This window comes from Engraulis encrasicolus, chromosome 10 (genome assembly GCF_034702125.1).
Source record: "Engraulis encrasicolus isolate BLACKSEA-1 chromosome 10, IST_EnEncr_1.0, whole genome shotgun sequence".
NCBI lineage: Eukaryota > Metazoa > Chordata > Actinopteri > Clupeiformes > Engraulidae > Engraulis > Engraulis encrasicolus.
Genome location: NC_085866.1, coordinates 18282315 through 18297330, shown reverse-complemented (window position 1 = coordinate 18297330; position 15016 = coordinate 18282315). Strand labels below are relative to the sequence as shown.

At 42.8% G+C, this 15016-nt stretch overlaps 1 protein-coding gene across 1 annotated transcript in view; it reads left to right on the top strand.

Annotated features, from left to right (window-relative positions):
* The first annotated feature begins 5331 nt into the window (after nucleotides 1–5331).
* The window catches only part of bgna (biglycan a), a 10365-nt gene continuing 680 nt past the window's right edge, over nucleotides 5332–15016 (top strand). The window contains exons 1-8 of the mRNA XM_063209616.1: nucleotides 5332–5524; nucleotides 8176–8451; nucleotides 11684–11796; nucleotides 12797–13010; nucleotides 13259–13369; nucleotides 13493–13586; nucleotides 13947–14085; nucleotides 14660–15016. The exon at nucleotides 14660–15016 is cut by the window's right edge and continues 680 nt beyond it. Of these exons, the coding sequence (XP_063065686.1) occupies nucleotides 8193–8451; nucleotides 11684–11796; nucleotides 12797–13010; nucleotides 13259–13369; nucleotides 13493–13586; nucleotides 13947–14085; nucleotides 14660–14857 (1128 nt within the window). The 5' untranslated portion in view covers nucleotides 5332–5524; nucleotides 8176–8192 and the 3' untranslated portion in view covers nucleotides 14858–15016. The remainder of the gene's footprint in view (nucleotides 5525–8175; nucleotides 8452–11683; nucleotides 11797–12796; nucleotides 13011–13258; nucleotides 13370–13492; nucleotides 13587–13946; nucleotides 14086–14659) is intronic.

The following is a 15016-nucleotide window of genomic DNA, read 5'->3' as shown; positions in this document are numbered from 1 at the left end:
ATATAGATGTGCCGATCTTCAGAAATGGAGTTAGGGGGTTTTGCATCTGAACTCTTCAAATACACAACTACACACTCAGACTCTACACATTATCACTCCATCCTGCTCACAGTACATTTCACATTGTTAACTCAACAGGTGACGAGGGGATTCAAGGGCATTTTCACACTTGGTCCCTTACAGCAGTGTTTCTCAACTGGTGGAAAAGTGGGTCGCGGAGGGGTCATGGGTGGGTCGCGGAGCCTTGGTGTAAAAAAAACTTTTCCTGCAACAATTTACAACTTTTATGTTGATAGGCTAGTGAACTCCGTGTCATCTGTCGTCATAGATACAATCTGAATGTTTATGCGAGATATATAGCGTGCAACCAGTCATTCGAGTCTTGGTTACATTTTGAGAATTGCATTGAATTGACATGAACGCTAAAAAAATTGGGTCGCGACCGAATGAGAGTGGAAAATGGTGGGTCCCCAGACTGTTCCAGTTGAGAACCACTGCCTTACAGCCATGTAAGCGAACTCAGACCTATGACTCAAGAGGCAATGAGACAGATCCATCGCAGGTGGCTCTGACCCAGCATGTGCATCCTCTGTCCAATCCAAATACTTTCTGATCCCCAGACATTTATTCGGAATTAAAAGAATGTGCCTCATGCAAACTCGACAGAGAATAATTTTTATTCCATAGCATAATTGTTAATTCAGGATTAAAAACAACATGTAAACATGGCAACTCTATAAGGGTATTTTCACACCTACTCCCCTTTAAGTGAACTAAACTCACTCCTCTTTAAGTGGACAAAAAGTGAACTGACAGCAAAAGGACTGTTTTTGTTCATAATATGAGTGTAATACAAAAAGAACCGGCTGTTGTTTCTGGTCCGGTTAGACTTTTATGGTGTGTCAGTCCTTTTTTTGATCACATCCGTTCCTCTAGACTAGCGCTCTATTTATGTGATAGGACCAAGTCACAAGTGTAGCTGCTGTGTAATTTGTCAGGACTCATAAGCAGACCATACTGAGACCACGTTACTAAAGGTCTCAGTGCGGCTCACTTCCAAGGGGTCTGGGTACACTTTGGAGCGTTCATTTATGCACAGAAAATGCTGAGTCACAGGTCTGACTTCACATAAATGGTAGAAAGGGACCAGGTGTGACAACACCCTAAATTGAATTAAAACTGCTAAAAGTACTATGTGTCATTCAGAATTGTCATTTGTACAAGCATCATTAGCATCTTGAATCCTTATGGTTGCTGCAGTGTCAGTACTGTCATTTGAATTGCTTTACGCCAGGTTTGTTTTTGTATGTTGTCCATGCTTGTTTATTTTTCTAGTTTAAGACTAACTTTTGTGGTTATTTACATGTGGTCACGGTGTGTTTCTGAGAAATACTATGTTTTGGGTTTTTTGTGTCTTAGACTAACGAGTATCTTTTGCAAGGTTGTATTGTGTGTTTCCCATGAATAATATTTGATATTATGTGTACATTAAATGGAAGGAAGGTCTCCTTTTGTAGTTTGAAGGCTTTTTCATCACTCTCATGCCCCCAGTATATTCTTTTGTATTTTTGAAACAGAAGATGAGTTACAGTAAATGCCATGTTCACATATCATGGTTTTTTTTTTAAACCAAAAGGACAATATACAGCAAACTACAACAGTAAGGTCTGCTTTTGGTCTACTTTACTGAACATTGTCAGTTCATGTCACAAATTCACATCTGTATATTTAATCCTGTGGAAATGGAGATAAATTACCATGTTCATCTGCCACACTTTTCTAAAAGAAATCATGTCCTCCTGGCACATACTCTTAACCCATGAAGTGAAAGTCTTCCGAGGGCACAGAAGCCAATTAAACAGTGTATAAATGTATTGTTCACACAGACAAAGTTGTTTCATCGGTCATGGAGGAAAAATGTTCCATTGCATTTCTACTTCCACTATAACTTTTATATGAGCCCAAACATGCCCATTTGCCTGCAGTTCCCAAGCGGTTGCCTCTTTGAAGCAGAAATAGTTCAGGTCCTTTGGAGGTCAGTGGGTTTTGCGGATGTGCTCTCTCAGTATCCGTGGTAAGAGTTATACACAGGGAGATTCTGCATTGAGGGGAAGCCATAATATGAATGTGAAGACTTGTGAGTAAATAAATCTGCATAGCCTGGCAAGACTACGCATGGAAAGACATCAGAGGTGCCTGTTCGGCAAACGGAAGGTTACAGGTTCGAGCCCCACTCCACAGTGTCATGGAGCCAAGTGAAACCAGATTGGTCTGGTGGTAGATTCTGGTCTTCTGGCACAGGTGTGAGAATGTGAGTGTGAATAGGTGAATGTGAGGCATACATTGTAAAGTGCTTTGAGTGCCCGAAGGAGCAAAGGCCTGCAACAGGGGTGGGCAAACTCAGGCCCAGGGTCCACATGCGGCCCGCTGAGCCATTTCATATGGCCTGCAGAGCTTTTACAACAAAGTCAACTTTTAAATCCAAAAAGATGCTCTCACCAAACATTCTTAAAATGGCTACCCAATACAGGCATCTTCTGGCTTACATTTACCAAGGCTGTAATCATCAATGAAATAGTCCAAAAGTTATGTCAACATACATTATTTGTTATTTCTGACACAAGTTATCTTCAAACATCTCCCCTTTGGCCAATATTGTAAACCCCATTGTGGTCCTTGAGACGACTTTGTCCTGGGCCCAGCCAAAGCTGTCAGCAGCCCTGCATGCTATATTATAGAAATATATTTGAGACATCTGTAGATATTGTATTGTGCAAATACCAGAAATGGCTTCGGCAAGTATACCTGCTTACTCATTACATAAGGTCACACTGTAGGTCATGCTTAGGGTTCAAACAAGGCTGATGTCAAGGTTGTTGATATGCTCATGATATGGTTTTAGCATTTTATATTCAGAGGAGGTGGCTGCTGCAATGTGTCAGCATTCCTGCAGAGGTGTCTAATTTTGCCTCTGAAACGGATCTGCGCCTATAGACCTATTGTAGCGTGACGTCCTGTGTCTATAGGCTAGATTGGAAACTAAATAGCAGGTTCCATGTGGTAGTCACATGTTGTTCTTGGCAGCATAAGGTGCAAATGTGTGTAATTTTGTATGTAATGACAATCATGTATGGAATGACAATGGACTTGGACAATGGACTCAAAACAATGTTGATGGAAAAGGCCAGAAGGTTCATATGTGCAAATTCTTATTTGGGTTAATCAGTTGGGATTCATGTGTGGATATGGATATTCATGAGGAAAACGATATAGAAGAGCAGAAAGTTTTCTTACTGTTTCCATGTGCTTATTCATTTTTAAAGTGATGGTTCAGAGTAGATTCACCCTAATGCCATTTGAACAGTGACATCCATCCAGTAGTCCACCCTTAGTGTTTTCTGGCTTGGGCGAACATTAGCAGAGTTACCGAGTTATTTATGGTTATTTCGAATAGTTTGACGGACATTTTGGAGATACTGCTGCCCGGCAAACTATTCAAAATAACCATTAATAACATCGTAATGATCTGAAAATAGGGTGCGGGGCCCACCGGTGAGTCAGTTCTGGGCCGCTAATTAGCATATTAGGGGCCCCTTTAAGCCAAACGTGCCCGGGCCTTATTTCTCCCCCAGCAGCTCTGTCTGTGAGTTTATATGTTTTCATGTGACAGGGTTTTGTACCTGAGAATATGTTCAGTAGCTACAGATCAGTAGCTACATAGCCTACATAAATAGCCTACTTTACTCTTTAGTGCCAGTTATCATCTAGCCTATAGCCCTAGGTAGGCCTCTTAGGTTTTGACAGGCAGCTTGGCAAAAAAAAGAAAAGAGAAAGAGAAAAAAAAACTACTGGAGTCAGTCACACATGTCTGCCTAAACCTTCATTTCTCCCCATGGATCATACAATCATGATCCAGTCACAATCATCTTCTCGTTTCATTTGGCGATCCACTCGTGCAGCCTTGTGTAGAGGTCGGAGTGGAGACTGGAGAGGGGGAGCATGTGCTGTCCCTGGCCTGGCCTAGCCCGGGCACTGGACCAGATTCGGCATCCAGTAAATTGCTACATTCAGCCAAGCAAACACTCTGTCATGTGGGCAGCATATGCAACCTCTACCAACGTACTGGCTAGTGAGTGGGAAGTTGGGAACCTCTGCGTGCTGAGAGGGCGAGGCTGTAGAGAAGAATGCCCTTTGTATAGGCCTATCTGAAGGTCTTGACAATGACAGCACTGATTCAATTAACTGCTTTCAATACATTGAAGGAATAATAATAAAAAAAAAATAAACACACAGAAAATACATTTTACGCACCTTCTGAGCACATTTTTTAAAAGTTGATATTGATTGATGATATTGTTTTTTGTTCGTTTTGGGCATGTCGTCAACGCATTTGTTTTTCCACTGACAAAATTCTTATGGATTGCGTCTTGGTTTTAGTTTGATGATCACATACGGTACTAAGCGAAGAGCCATGAATGGAGACAGCAAGTCCACGGGATGGATATGGACAGGGCTCCGCAAGAAACATATCATTACAGATTCGAGTCGAGAATAAAGTGTAGTCTGCGCGCTGAGTAGGATTTCATTATTCTGGAGGATAGCGCTGGCGAGAGTCTCCTTCTGGTCGCGCTATTTTTGGTAAATGCTGTATTTCCCTTAAAGTGGCAAGGCAATGCCACAAAATGTTTTATTTTGGTCATCACACTGGGGTTACTTCCAGATCCAGCCCGTCCTTTTGAGGGTTCTGCTGCTGTTGCTGTAGCCTTAAGTTTTAGCCATGCGACGTTTGTTGCAGAAGTAAAGCGCATCGTTTTTTTGCACAGTCCATATGCCATTTCAGATTATAAGTGATTTATGAAGGTGAAATGTCGCCGTGCCTGCAATTGAATTGCAGTTGTCAATGTCAATATGGTCCAAACGAAGACAACACCTGTAAAATAACATGTCTCATCACTTGTTGTTTCCCTGTTCTAAACAAAGCACTGGCTACAAAAGAAACATTATTATCCTCCTTCCTTTACTCGACAGCCGAGCAGTTGTCTATCCGCCGATTGTAGTCATTTTCTTCGATTCTGTTCCAGCAAACTCTCGGCAGACAGTTCAGTTGGCTAGTTCAGTCATCCTGCCAATTCTCTTCTTCTCAGGGCACTCGCACACGCTCTCTCTCTCTCTCTCTCTCTCTCTCTCTCTCTCTCTCTCTCTCTCTCTCTCTCTCTCTCTCTCTCTCTCTCTCTCTCTCTCTCTCTCTCCACACACACACACACACACACACACACACACACACACACACACACTGATTGTGAAAGTGGGTATGGACCATTTTGGGAGCTTTTAAGAGCTTGTCTTGAAAGAGTGCCTTGGTGGCTCTTGGTAGCAACACACTAGGTCTTGACTCTGCTGGCAGAATCAAACGTATGGAATAATCATCTAACAGAATGAAAATATTACCAATGTAAATAATTACAGTCTTACCAAAGGAAGTCTACGTATTGTTACCATTTGGGAAATTGGCAAATATTTGAAGGTAAGTTTGTTTCTCCTTTGTTTGCATTAGTAATGAGGATGTTTGTCTAGCTTTGTATTTTGTGCCTGTTTTTGTATCTGTTAAATCACAATTTTATGGGAGAAAAAAAACTAAACAGCACTTTAGGGTAAAATTACACTTTTTTCATTCTTGGAGTTCGGAGATGAGGAGCTTGATCCCTCCAAGTTTCACCTTATATGTATTTGGTTAATATTAAAAGACAAATTAGTATGTTGTCATGTATAACATTTTAATCACAGTTGCTATGTCTGTTTTTTTTCCAAAGAGAATGAGTTGGTTGTTGACTTGAGTGAATGTCAGATGTTGAACAGCTGTTTTAATAGTGTTTATTTAAACACTCGTGGCATAAAGCATAATGTCTAGACAGTCTGCTGAATATAGACATAATTATATGCCAGCGCCGTCCAGACAATCTGATGTGTGATACCTCACCAAGCCTGTGTCCAGCAACAATAACAGTGTCAGGTAAACCTGGCACCTACTGCTGGATGGCTGACCATGAGTGGACATCATTCGTATAATTACATCAAGTGCAAACAAAAAATATTTTGCACTGTCTCACAGAGGTCACATTATAAACACAATGGTGTTTTGATCCTACGGACTTACTTACCCCTCAATTAAAGATAGCCTTTAATAGAGGTACATGCCCACATTCATACAAAAACAATAACCACAGTGAACCCTGGACCAATGCATGGAGGTCAAGCTTTCAAACAATGGTGGCAACTATTTTGGGCAAGTCCCCTCTCTCTCTCTCTCTCTCTCTCTCTCTCTCTCTCTCTCTCTCTCTCTCTCTCTCTCTCTCTCTCTCTCTCTCTCTCTCTCTCTCTCTCTCTAATGGTGCCTGGGTCTGGATGGTGAGGGAGGCTCCACAAAAACAATCTGATGCTCAGCCAGCTCTGAGACTGTGGTAAAGGGTGTGGGTGTAAGTCTTCTGAGAGAGGGAGAGTGGGAGAGAGAGATGCGCACGTACAGAAAAGTGTATCTCGGGGGGGAAATGGGTTAAGGAAAAGTCGGGAGCAACATTGGGGTGCACCATGTAAACCTTATGCAACACGTGGCATACACAGCAGACTTCCATCCACTTACTGGAGCAGAATTACAAGTTGTACATAATGTACAGTACAACACTATATGTTGTTAGTGAAGCCAGTTAGACCAGACCATAATGACAACCTAATGAGTTTTTTCCCTTTTTCTTTACCTTTATTTCTACTTTATATACCTCTGCGTTGGAGTGTCTGCTCTGTCTGGCTTGGTCTATATGAAAAAGCTGCAGCAACAGGTTCCTATATGGAATCTTGTATCTCTATGTTCTTTGTGTGAGATGTTGCCAGCCAGCATAAGGGACAGTGATGGCTGTGGTGTCTGTGATGAATTGAAACAGAATAGAATGGGGATTCTTTTTTTGCAGCTGATATGTAGTAGTTTTAGCTTAGCTTGGGATATATTCACTTAACTATTGGATTTCAAGCTGATAGATTTCTACTGTGAGAAAAGTCTTAACGGCAACAAGACACTGTTGTTACAGAATGTATTTTTCAAACAGGGTAAAAATAAGTTCAAGTTGTTGATGCCATGAGTGTCACAGATGGGCTTTAAAAACTTGAAGAGAAGTTGTCCAATCTAGAATGAAACTCTTTGAAAAAGGCCACATGTTGGCGTTTGTGGGTCCGCTCCCCCATTTCACCAATGACCAATGTCACACATTTCAATTTAACTGTGTTCGTTATATACGATAGTTCTGGACAGCTGCCTTTACACACACAGACGCACGCACGCACGCACGCACGCACGCACGCACGCACGCACGCACGCACGCACGCACGCACGCATGCACGCACACACACATACACATATACACACATACACATACACACACACACAGACAAATGGCCAGGTTGCTATGGCGTAATGACTGGTGATGGGGCTGCGCGGGCGGCCCTGTATGGGTTTTAATGGGGGACAAACTGTGACAGGCTCAACCACGGAGCAGCATGCAGCAGCACAGTGGCACTTATGGTTTGTGCTGCATGAGAGCAGAGGATGGGGTGGGGTGGGGTGGAGTAGCGAGAGCAGACTGCACACAGATGGGATTGCACAACTGCACTATACCATACAGTAGGCCTACTTCTGGCACTGGCCCTGTTGTGTTCATCCACAAGATAAACATAAACAATGTAGGTGTACTTGAAACACATCCAACCTCATGTCGGGTATTTTTCCCTGCATGCTCAGAATGACAGCCCAATTTCAGGCATCACATATAGTATGTTCCTACCGTGCCAATCTACAACAGTACAATGATGTACTTAATACCATGAGCAAACTTAACAATATCCCTAACCTTGTGGTTCACACAATGTCACAATTTATTTAACTTTCTGTGTTTTATACAATCTTAAGTGCATATATGTAGTTTTTTTTACTGGACCTTTCTACTGTACACTGTTTTGTTCAGCAGTCTTTTTTGCCAATGACATCATCAGCCATGACTGAATCAAGTGCATCTGCTACAACGTTTAGGTCACTGTCTAGTAAAGTGTGAATTTGCACCCCTATAAAAACTGTACCACTGTTGATTTTGCTCGTGCTATAAATTCCCCTCTTTGCCCCTTTGTTCCCAGCAGGAAGACAGAAGCCCATGCCGTTGCATTCGTCAGCCATGCTGCCCATCGCCATCTTTGCCGTGCTCCTCTGCGCTGCACGGTCATCCGCAGGTCTGCCCTTTGAGCAGAAGGCCTTCTGGGACTTTGAGAAGGAGTTTGACGCGCATGACCTGCTGATGATGATGAAGGATGAGGAGGAAAGCTCGGGCATGGGCCCCCTAGACCCACAGGAGCCCCCCGTCTGCCCCTTTGGCTGCCAGTGCAGTCTGCGGGTTGTGCAGTGCTCGGACCAAAGTAAGCAAAACCCCAGAAAAAAAAAACAGTTATTTTTCAGATTAATTACATTCTTGACATTCTATTGCATTTAAAAAGGTAGAGGGCTGGAGGGCTGCGGCGTTCAAGTGGTAAAACTGGTGGTGGTTTGAAGGTGCTCTTTGGCCAAGACGTAGAAAATATCAAAAAAAGGCAGGACGCCAAGGCACTCTTCTTAGATAAAACCGCTTTATTATAAAGGCTAGTTCATGTTAGAACTTAAATAATTAAAAATACTGCCACTGCCAACATGTTTCGGTCGCTACAGGGCCTTCATCAGGGCACAAGGTGCATTTAGCTGACACTCTTGTCTGGGCCGACTTACAGTACAGTAGGTACTCAGCGGGGGCGGGGCTATGGCGGGGGCGGGGCTATGTGGTGGGAGGGTGCCAGGGAATTTGCCCCCAGGTCCAAGACCCTCCCGTATTGGTCGAGAAGGCCATAAAGGGGAACCTAACCTAACACTGTCTTGCCCTGAGGCCCAGTGTGCATTTGTTCTGCTGGTACTCTGACCAGCTAAATACTTGCCTCGAGCTAAGTACCCATCCAAAAGGTTTTATAGTTAAGACTATGTGGCAACTTCAGTTATCATATTCTAGTTATGTCATGCATAGGGTACCACACACTAAGCAGATGATGAATTAGCCTTAGGGTTTGGGACAAGGGACAAGGGCAGGGATGTTGGGATATATTTCAAAATGTCATAATGTCCAATAGAACCAGTAGAGCCATGATGAATGTCTAATAGAGTGCTTCTCTCTAAATGTTTAATACTAAGGGGGTGTTTGTAGGCTTTTGATGAGGCCCAGGGGACATTTGATCAGAAAAGATAGAGAACCACTGATCTAATAGAACCAGAAACGAACAGAGTAACTCACTCTGGTGCTCTAATGGTCATTGAAGTCCACTTAACTGATCTAGTTGTAGTGATGCAGCCCTCATTGGATAGGCAGTACTGAAACCACACTGAACTCTGGGTGGTGCCACTAGCATGACCTTGATCAGATGACGTGTGTTTGTATGTGCATGGGTGTATATCCAATGTCACTTTTTGCAGGTGCCAGCCTATACTGTCAGGCAATGGAAACAGGAAGATTCAGGGTGGTTTAAACTTTGCATATTTTAATTAAATTAAACATCCGGAGCGCTATGAGCGGTGAGCAGACCTACGTCTTCCCTTGATGAGAAAAAGATCACAGGTCACCGAAGCAGGCAGGCATACCGTAATCTCTCTGACACAGAAGCACATCCATTATTGGTACAGTAATAATGTACTTAATCAGAATAAAACTAAACACTGAGACATGCTGGTACAGAGTAAGTCCAGTAGAATCGTTTGTCAAATCCAAAGTTGTGATTCATTCGTTCAAGCTATAATTTCATCAATTACATTGCAGCCAGGTAAATGAACGGAGATTACTTTTGAAGTTTCATTATGCTCTTGTAGATATATTGTGTTGTATTGAGTTTAAGCAGCAAGAGTGATGGAGGATTACAATTCATCATTTACAAAACTCGTCTCTGATCCATCTTGATCCAAGACCATGACAGCGCAAGAAAACGCAGGCTGAGGTTATTGTATAAATACCACCCTGGCAGGGCCATCCCTGTCATATCGCCCATGGAAACCTTTAATTCACTGCCATCTAACATCTGTGAAAGATCAGAGGCCACGCAATGGTTAACTTTTTGGCTAACGTTTTATTCTATAAAAAGGGAGTCTCTGACTCACTGTCTGCACTCAGAAGACGTGTTTTAAAGTACAGTACTGCGTCTAAGAGGACTTCATGTGGAAAAGACAACTGATCAAATGGATGACTGATAAAATAACAACACCTTCAGTTTTATGCCTGGAGATAATGTATTCAATTGGCAGCAATGTCTAGGCAGTAAAATATTGAACGATATGGCATTTTATTAAATATCCCATATAATTACTTTGCTCAGTTACTTGTTTACTGCAGGGGGGTGAACGAATCCCAAAACATCTCTCTCTCTCTCTCTCTCTCTCTCTCTCTCTCTCTCTCTCTCTCTCTCTCTCTCTCTCTCTCTCTCTTTGCCTTTCACTACCCAGATTTCCCAGGATATTTCTTCCTATTATTTTTTTCTTTTGCAAGAGAAAAACAACAACACAGTAACATATTTAACATTTAGAATGGAAATGGTGTCCCATGAAATATTGTCCTGGGTGGTGTGCTACTTTTAAAACAACAGCAGTGTGCGTGCGTGCGTGCGTGCATGCGTGCGAGCATGCGTGCGTGCGTGCGTGCGTGCGAGCATGCGTGCGTGCGTGCGTGCGTGCGCGTGTGTGTTCCTTTTTCGTTTTGTATTAACCTATGTTGTAGTGCATTTGTTTTTATGTGTTCCACGTCACTGTGCCACGCAGACATCCCATGCTCCTTGTGTGTGTGTGTGTGTGTGTGTGTGTGTGTGTGTGTGTGTGTGTGTGTGTGTGTGTGTGTGTGTGTGTGTGTGTGTGTGTGTGTGTGTGTGTGTGTGTGTGTGTGTGTGTGTGTGTGTGTCTTAATTACACAGGAAGGCCTCAGAGCCACTGAGGCAAAGGGGGAACGGTATAGGCTGCTGCCTCTGAGAACTTCTAAACATTCCCCAAATTATATGCTGCAAGAGCTTTTTTTTGTTCAGCAGCAGCTGCAAGAACAAAAAAAATCTCTATTGTAATGTAAACATCTCTCGACATGATTGTTGAATTAAATCATTACTGGTTCATCACTGGTCCATCCACTATTACTCATCAATGTTAAATGTTCAATTGTTATTTATCACATCATCACTTTACTGTATTGGTTCGTCACTGTTACTCCTGTCTTGCAATTTAATGTCTGTCTGTAAATGACAGTCCCGTGTATGTCTATGTCCTGGCATGGTATAGAGAGAGAAATGTAATTTCAATTTCCTTGTATGACCTGCGAAACTGTCAATAAAAGCTGACCTGACTGGACTTGACTTGAATTACATTATGTGTGGGACTTGTAGGCCATGACACCAATCGTCATTTGACTTGGAATGGAAAAAAAGTCCACATTACAAAATGATCCATCTCTGAAAGTGTCAACATGAGTACAGGCAAAAATTGCTTGTCCATGTTGGAAGCTTAATCGAGAGGAATGTTTAGGGGACTTTTTGCACCGCAAGTTTTGTTCATTATGTTAATTGATTATTTGAAAATAACACCCATCTCTTGTATCTTCCCTAGATTTGCACCATGTTCCCCGTAATATTCCCCCTGACACCCGCCTCCTGGACCTGCAGGGGAATAAGATCACTGAAATCAGAGAAAATGACTTCCAAGGCCTCTACAACCTATACGTGAGACCCTTTAACAAGCACACACGTCACAAACATACACAAGAACACACACACACACACACACAAGAACACACACACACACACACACACACACACACACACACACACACACACACACACACACACACACACACACACACACACACACACACACACACACACACACACACACACACACACACAGGGTGCGATTTTGTTAAATAACCTGAAAGGAGGATATTTCAAGCAATACTAATGAAGTGAACTCACCTGTACTGTAAATAGCAGCAGAAAATACTTCTCCTGTTGTCTTGGTTTAGTAACCCTCAATGTAAGATATTCCAAAATAAAAGGACACAAAACCTGCCCTTCAATCACAAGACTCTGTGTGCAAGTAGATAATATATTTTCTGTTAGAATCTGAGTAGTAAGTCATTGTGGAGGGCCGTGTGGTGACTGCACTGGTTACTACATGCAATTAAACAGTTTAAACTGTATGTCTATGGTTTGAGCACCAGACGTTGATTCACGGTTTCGGCGGTGTGATGCCAGACATTGCTTTTCATGTTATTGTCTCATCTGACAGGATAAGAAAGGGAGAATATTTTAAAAGTTTAAGCAACACCAATGTAGTTGTTACATCAAACCAAGATTAAAATCATGTCACCCAGACACATTTAAGGCCTTCACACACCGCTTCAAATAGCACTGGGGAGCACTATCGGTTCTGCCGATTTCGGTTAGCCCTGCACACTGGCGCAGACATGATAAACAATAAAAGGTCAATTTCGTCACAGGAGGGCATGAATAAACAAGGGACAGCTCTGACAAAAATAAAGCTCTCCCCTAATCGGCAGCCGACATCTGCGGACATCTGCGGACATCTGCGGACATCGGCGCTGGTGTGCAGGGTTGTATTGAAAACAGTGGAATCAAACGTCGGCAGAGCAGTGCTCCACACTTTATCGGAACTGGTGTGTGGAGGCCCTTAGCCAATGCTGCCATGTGTGTGTTATCCCAGGCTCTGGTGCTGGTGAACAACCTGATCTCCAGGGTGCATCCCCGTGCCTTCCTGCCCATGACCCGACTGCAGAAGCTCTACTTCTCCCACAACCTCCTCCCCGCCGTGCCCAAGAACCTTCCCGCCTCACTGGTGGAGCTGCGCATCCACGACAACCACATCAAGAGGGTGGCACCTGGCACCTTCTCCTACATGGGCACTATGAACTGTATCGGTGAGACCCCTGCAGATTCCAAATCACTGAATTATTGCAAAATCAGCTAGCAACGGAGACAACTTGCTTCTTTTTGAAGCTTCAGAACATTATACTGTATTATGTACAGTAGCCTATATGGCATTGTCTAATCAAGCTGTATGGACTGATTTGATAATGGGATATTACCATGACATTAGTTTAAGACAACGATGGTGACAACACACACACACACACATTCACAGTTTTTTTAACATTCATTTTCACAGAGTTGGGACGGAACCCTCTACGGAACAGTGGGTTGGAACCAGGAGCATTCGCGGGTCTGAAATTGAACTTCCTACGCATATCTGAAGCAAAACTCACTGGAATACCCAAAGGTGATGGGTGATACAAATAAGTGATTGTCACTCAGTCATCACATTATCATCTCTAAACATTAAATGTAAAGAGCAAGATATTTACATGCATGTTTTTTTTATTTACTAATATGTCTTTCTCAGACCTGCCTGAAAATCTCCGTGAGCTTCATTTGGATCAGAACCAGATTCAGGCTATTGAGCTTGCGGATTTGAGTCAGTATCGCGAACTCACCAGGTATGAAATTACTGTACCTCAGATTTTTTATTATGTTGGAAAGGCTCATCATGACTCTTGGCTGGATCTCCTGTGAATTAAATGCCTGCTAAGGCCTTGATAATACTGCCCTCTAACTGTTGCTCTGTAAAATTAAAATGAAAGATTATAAACCTGATGACTCCAAGCTTCCCAGAAAGTGTTACAGAATTGCTGTACATTTTTGAATCTGCCGTACATTTTTGCAAATGTGGTCTGTAATCCTACAGAGCCAGGAATGTAAACTTAAGGCATATTAATAAGATTCCACGTTTTCACATTTTGTATGAAATATCCACACATTATAATATATCCACACATTGGATTGTCTCCCCATGGCAGACTGGGTCTCAGCCAAAATCACATCCGCCACATTGAGCATGGAAGTCTGGGATATGTCCCTTACCTGAGAGAGATACACCTGGACAACAACTGGCTGAGTAAAGTCCCATCAGGCCTGCCCCATATGAAGTACCTACAGGTGAGGAAATACATCAGGGGTCCCCAACCTTTTTGGGTCTGAGGGCTACCAAGGGCTACCCGAGGGCTACTGAGGGCTACCCAAGGGCCACTTTTGTTCAAAATCCTCTACTTATGTCTTTTGACATCATTCTCAAACCACACTATTGTTGAATGATAATTTGCTTATAGGCTATACAGAATAAATAATCTCATATCTAAATCAAGAAAAGCATTAACTGTGACTGAAATCTGGTAGTTGTCACTCTTTATTAACATCCTTGGTGGGCCCGTCAGAAGCTCCTGGAGGGCTACCTGGCGCCCGTGGGCACAATGTTGGTGACACCTGAACTACATCAATCACTGCAATGAGTTCTTCCTGTGTGCTCAGCTTTTTCTGTATAGTCAACATGCAGACTGTGAAAAGATTTCTTTACGCATTTAGTTTTACTTAATACTATATAATACAACAAAAGAAAGTACTTGTAGGTGAAATCTTAATTGCCACACAACATAGCAGGTGAAAATGTTTGGAGACTCAGTAACAAATAAACAGAAGATGATTTCTTACTCTCTTGATGTTATTCTGTTTTCAGGTGGTGTACCTTCACTCCAACAACATCAGCGAGGTGGGGGTAAATGACTTCTGCCCCACTGGCTTTGGCATGAAGAAGACGTTCTATAACGGCATCAGCCTGTTCGATAACCCAATCAACTACTGGGAGGTCCAACCCGCCACCTTCAGATGTGTTGCCGACCGCAACGCTGTTCACTTTGGCAACCACAAGAAATAGGCCAATCAGAGTGGCATGACTTGGGGAAGTTCTTTAAAATCGAAACGAAAGTAGAATCAACTGTCTTTTAAAAAAGGCCACGAGAGGGTTTAACAGTGGGTCTTTGAGCGCTTGACATGAAATGGCTGATGGCATTATGCATGGGATATGATCAACATG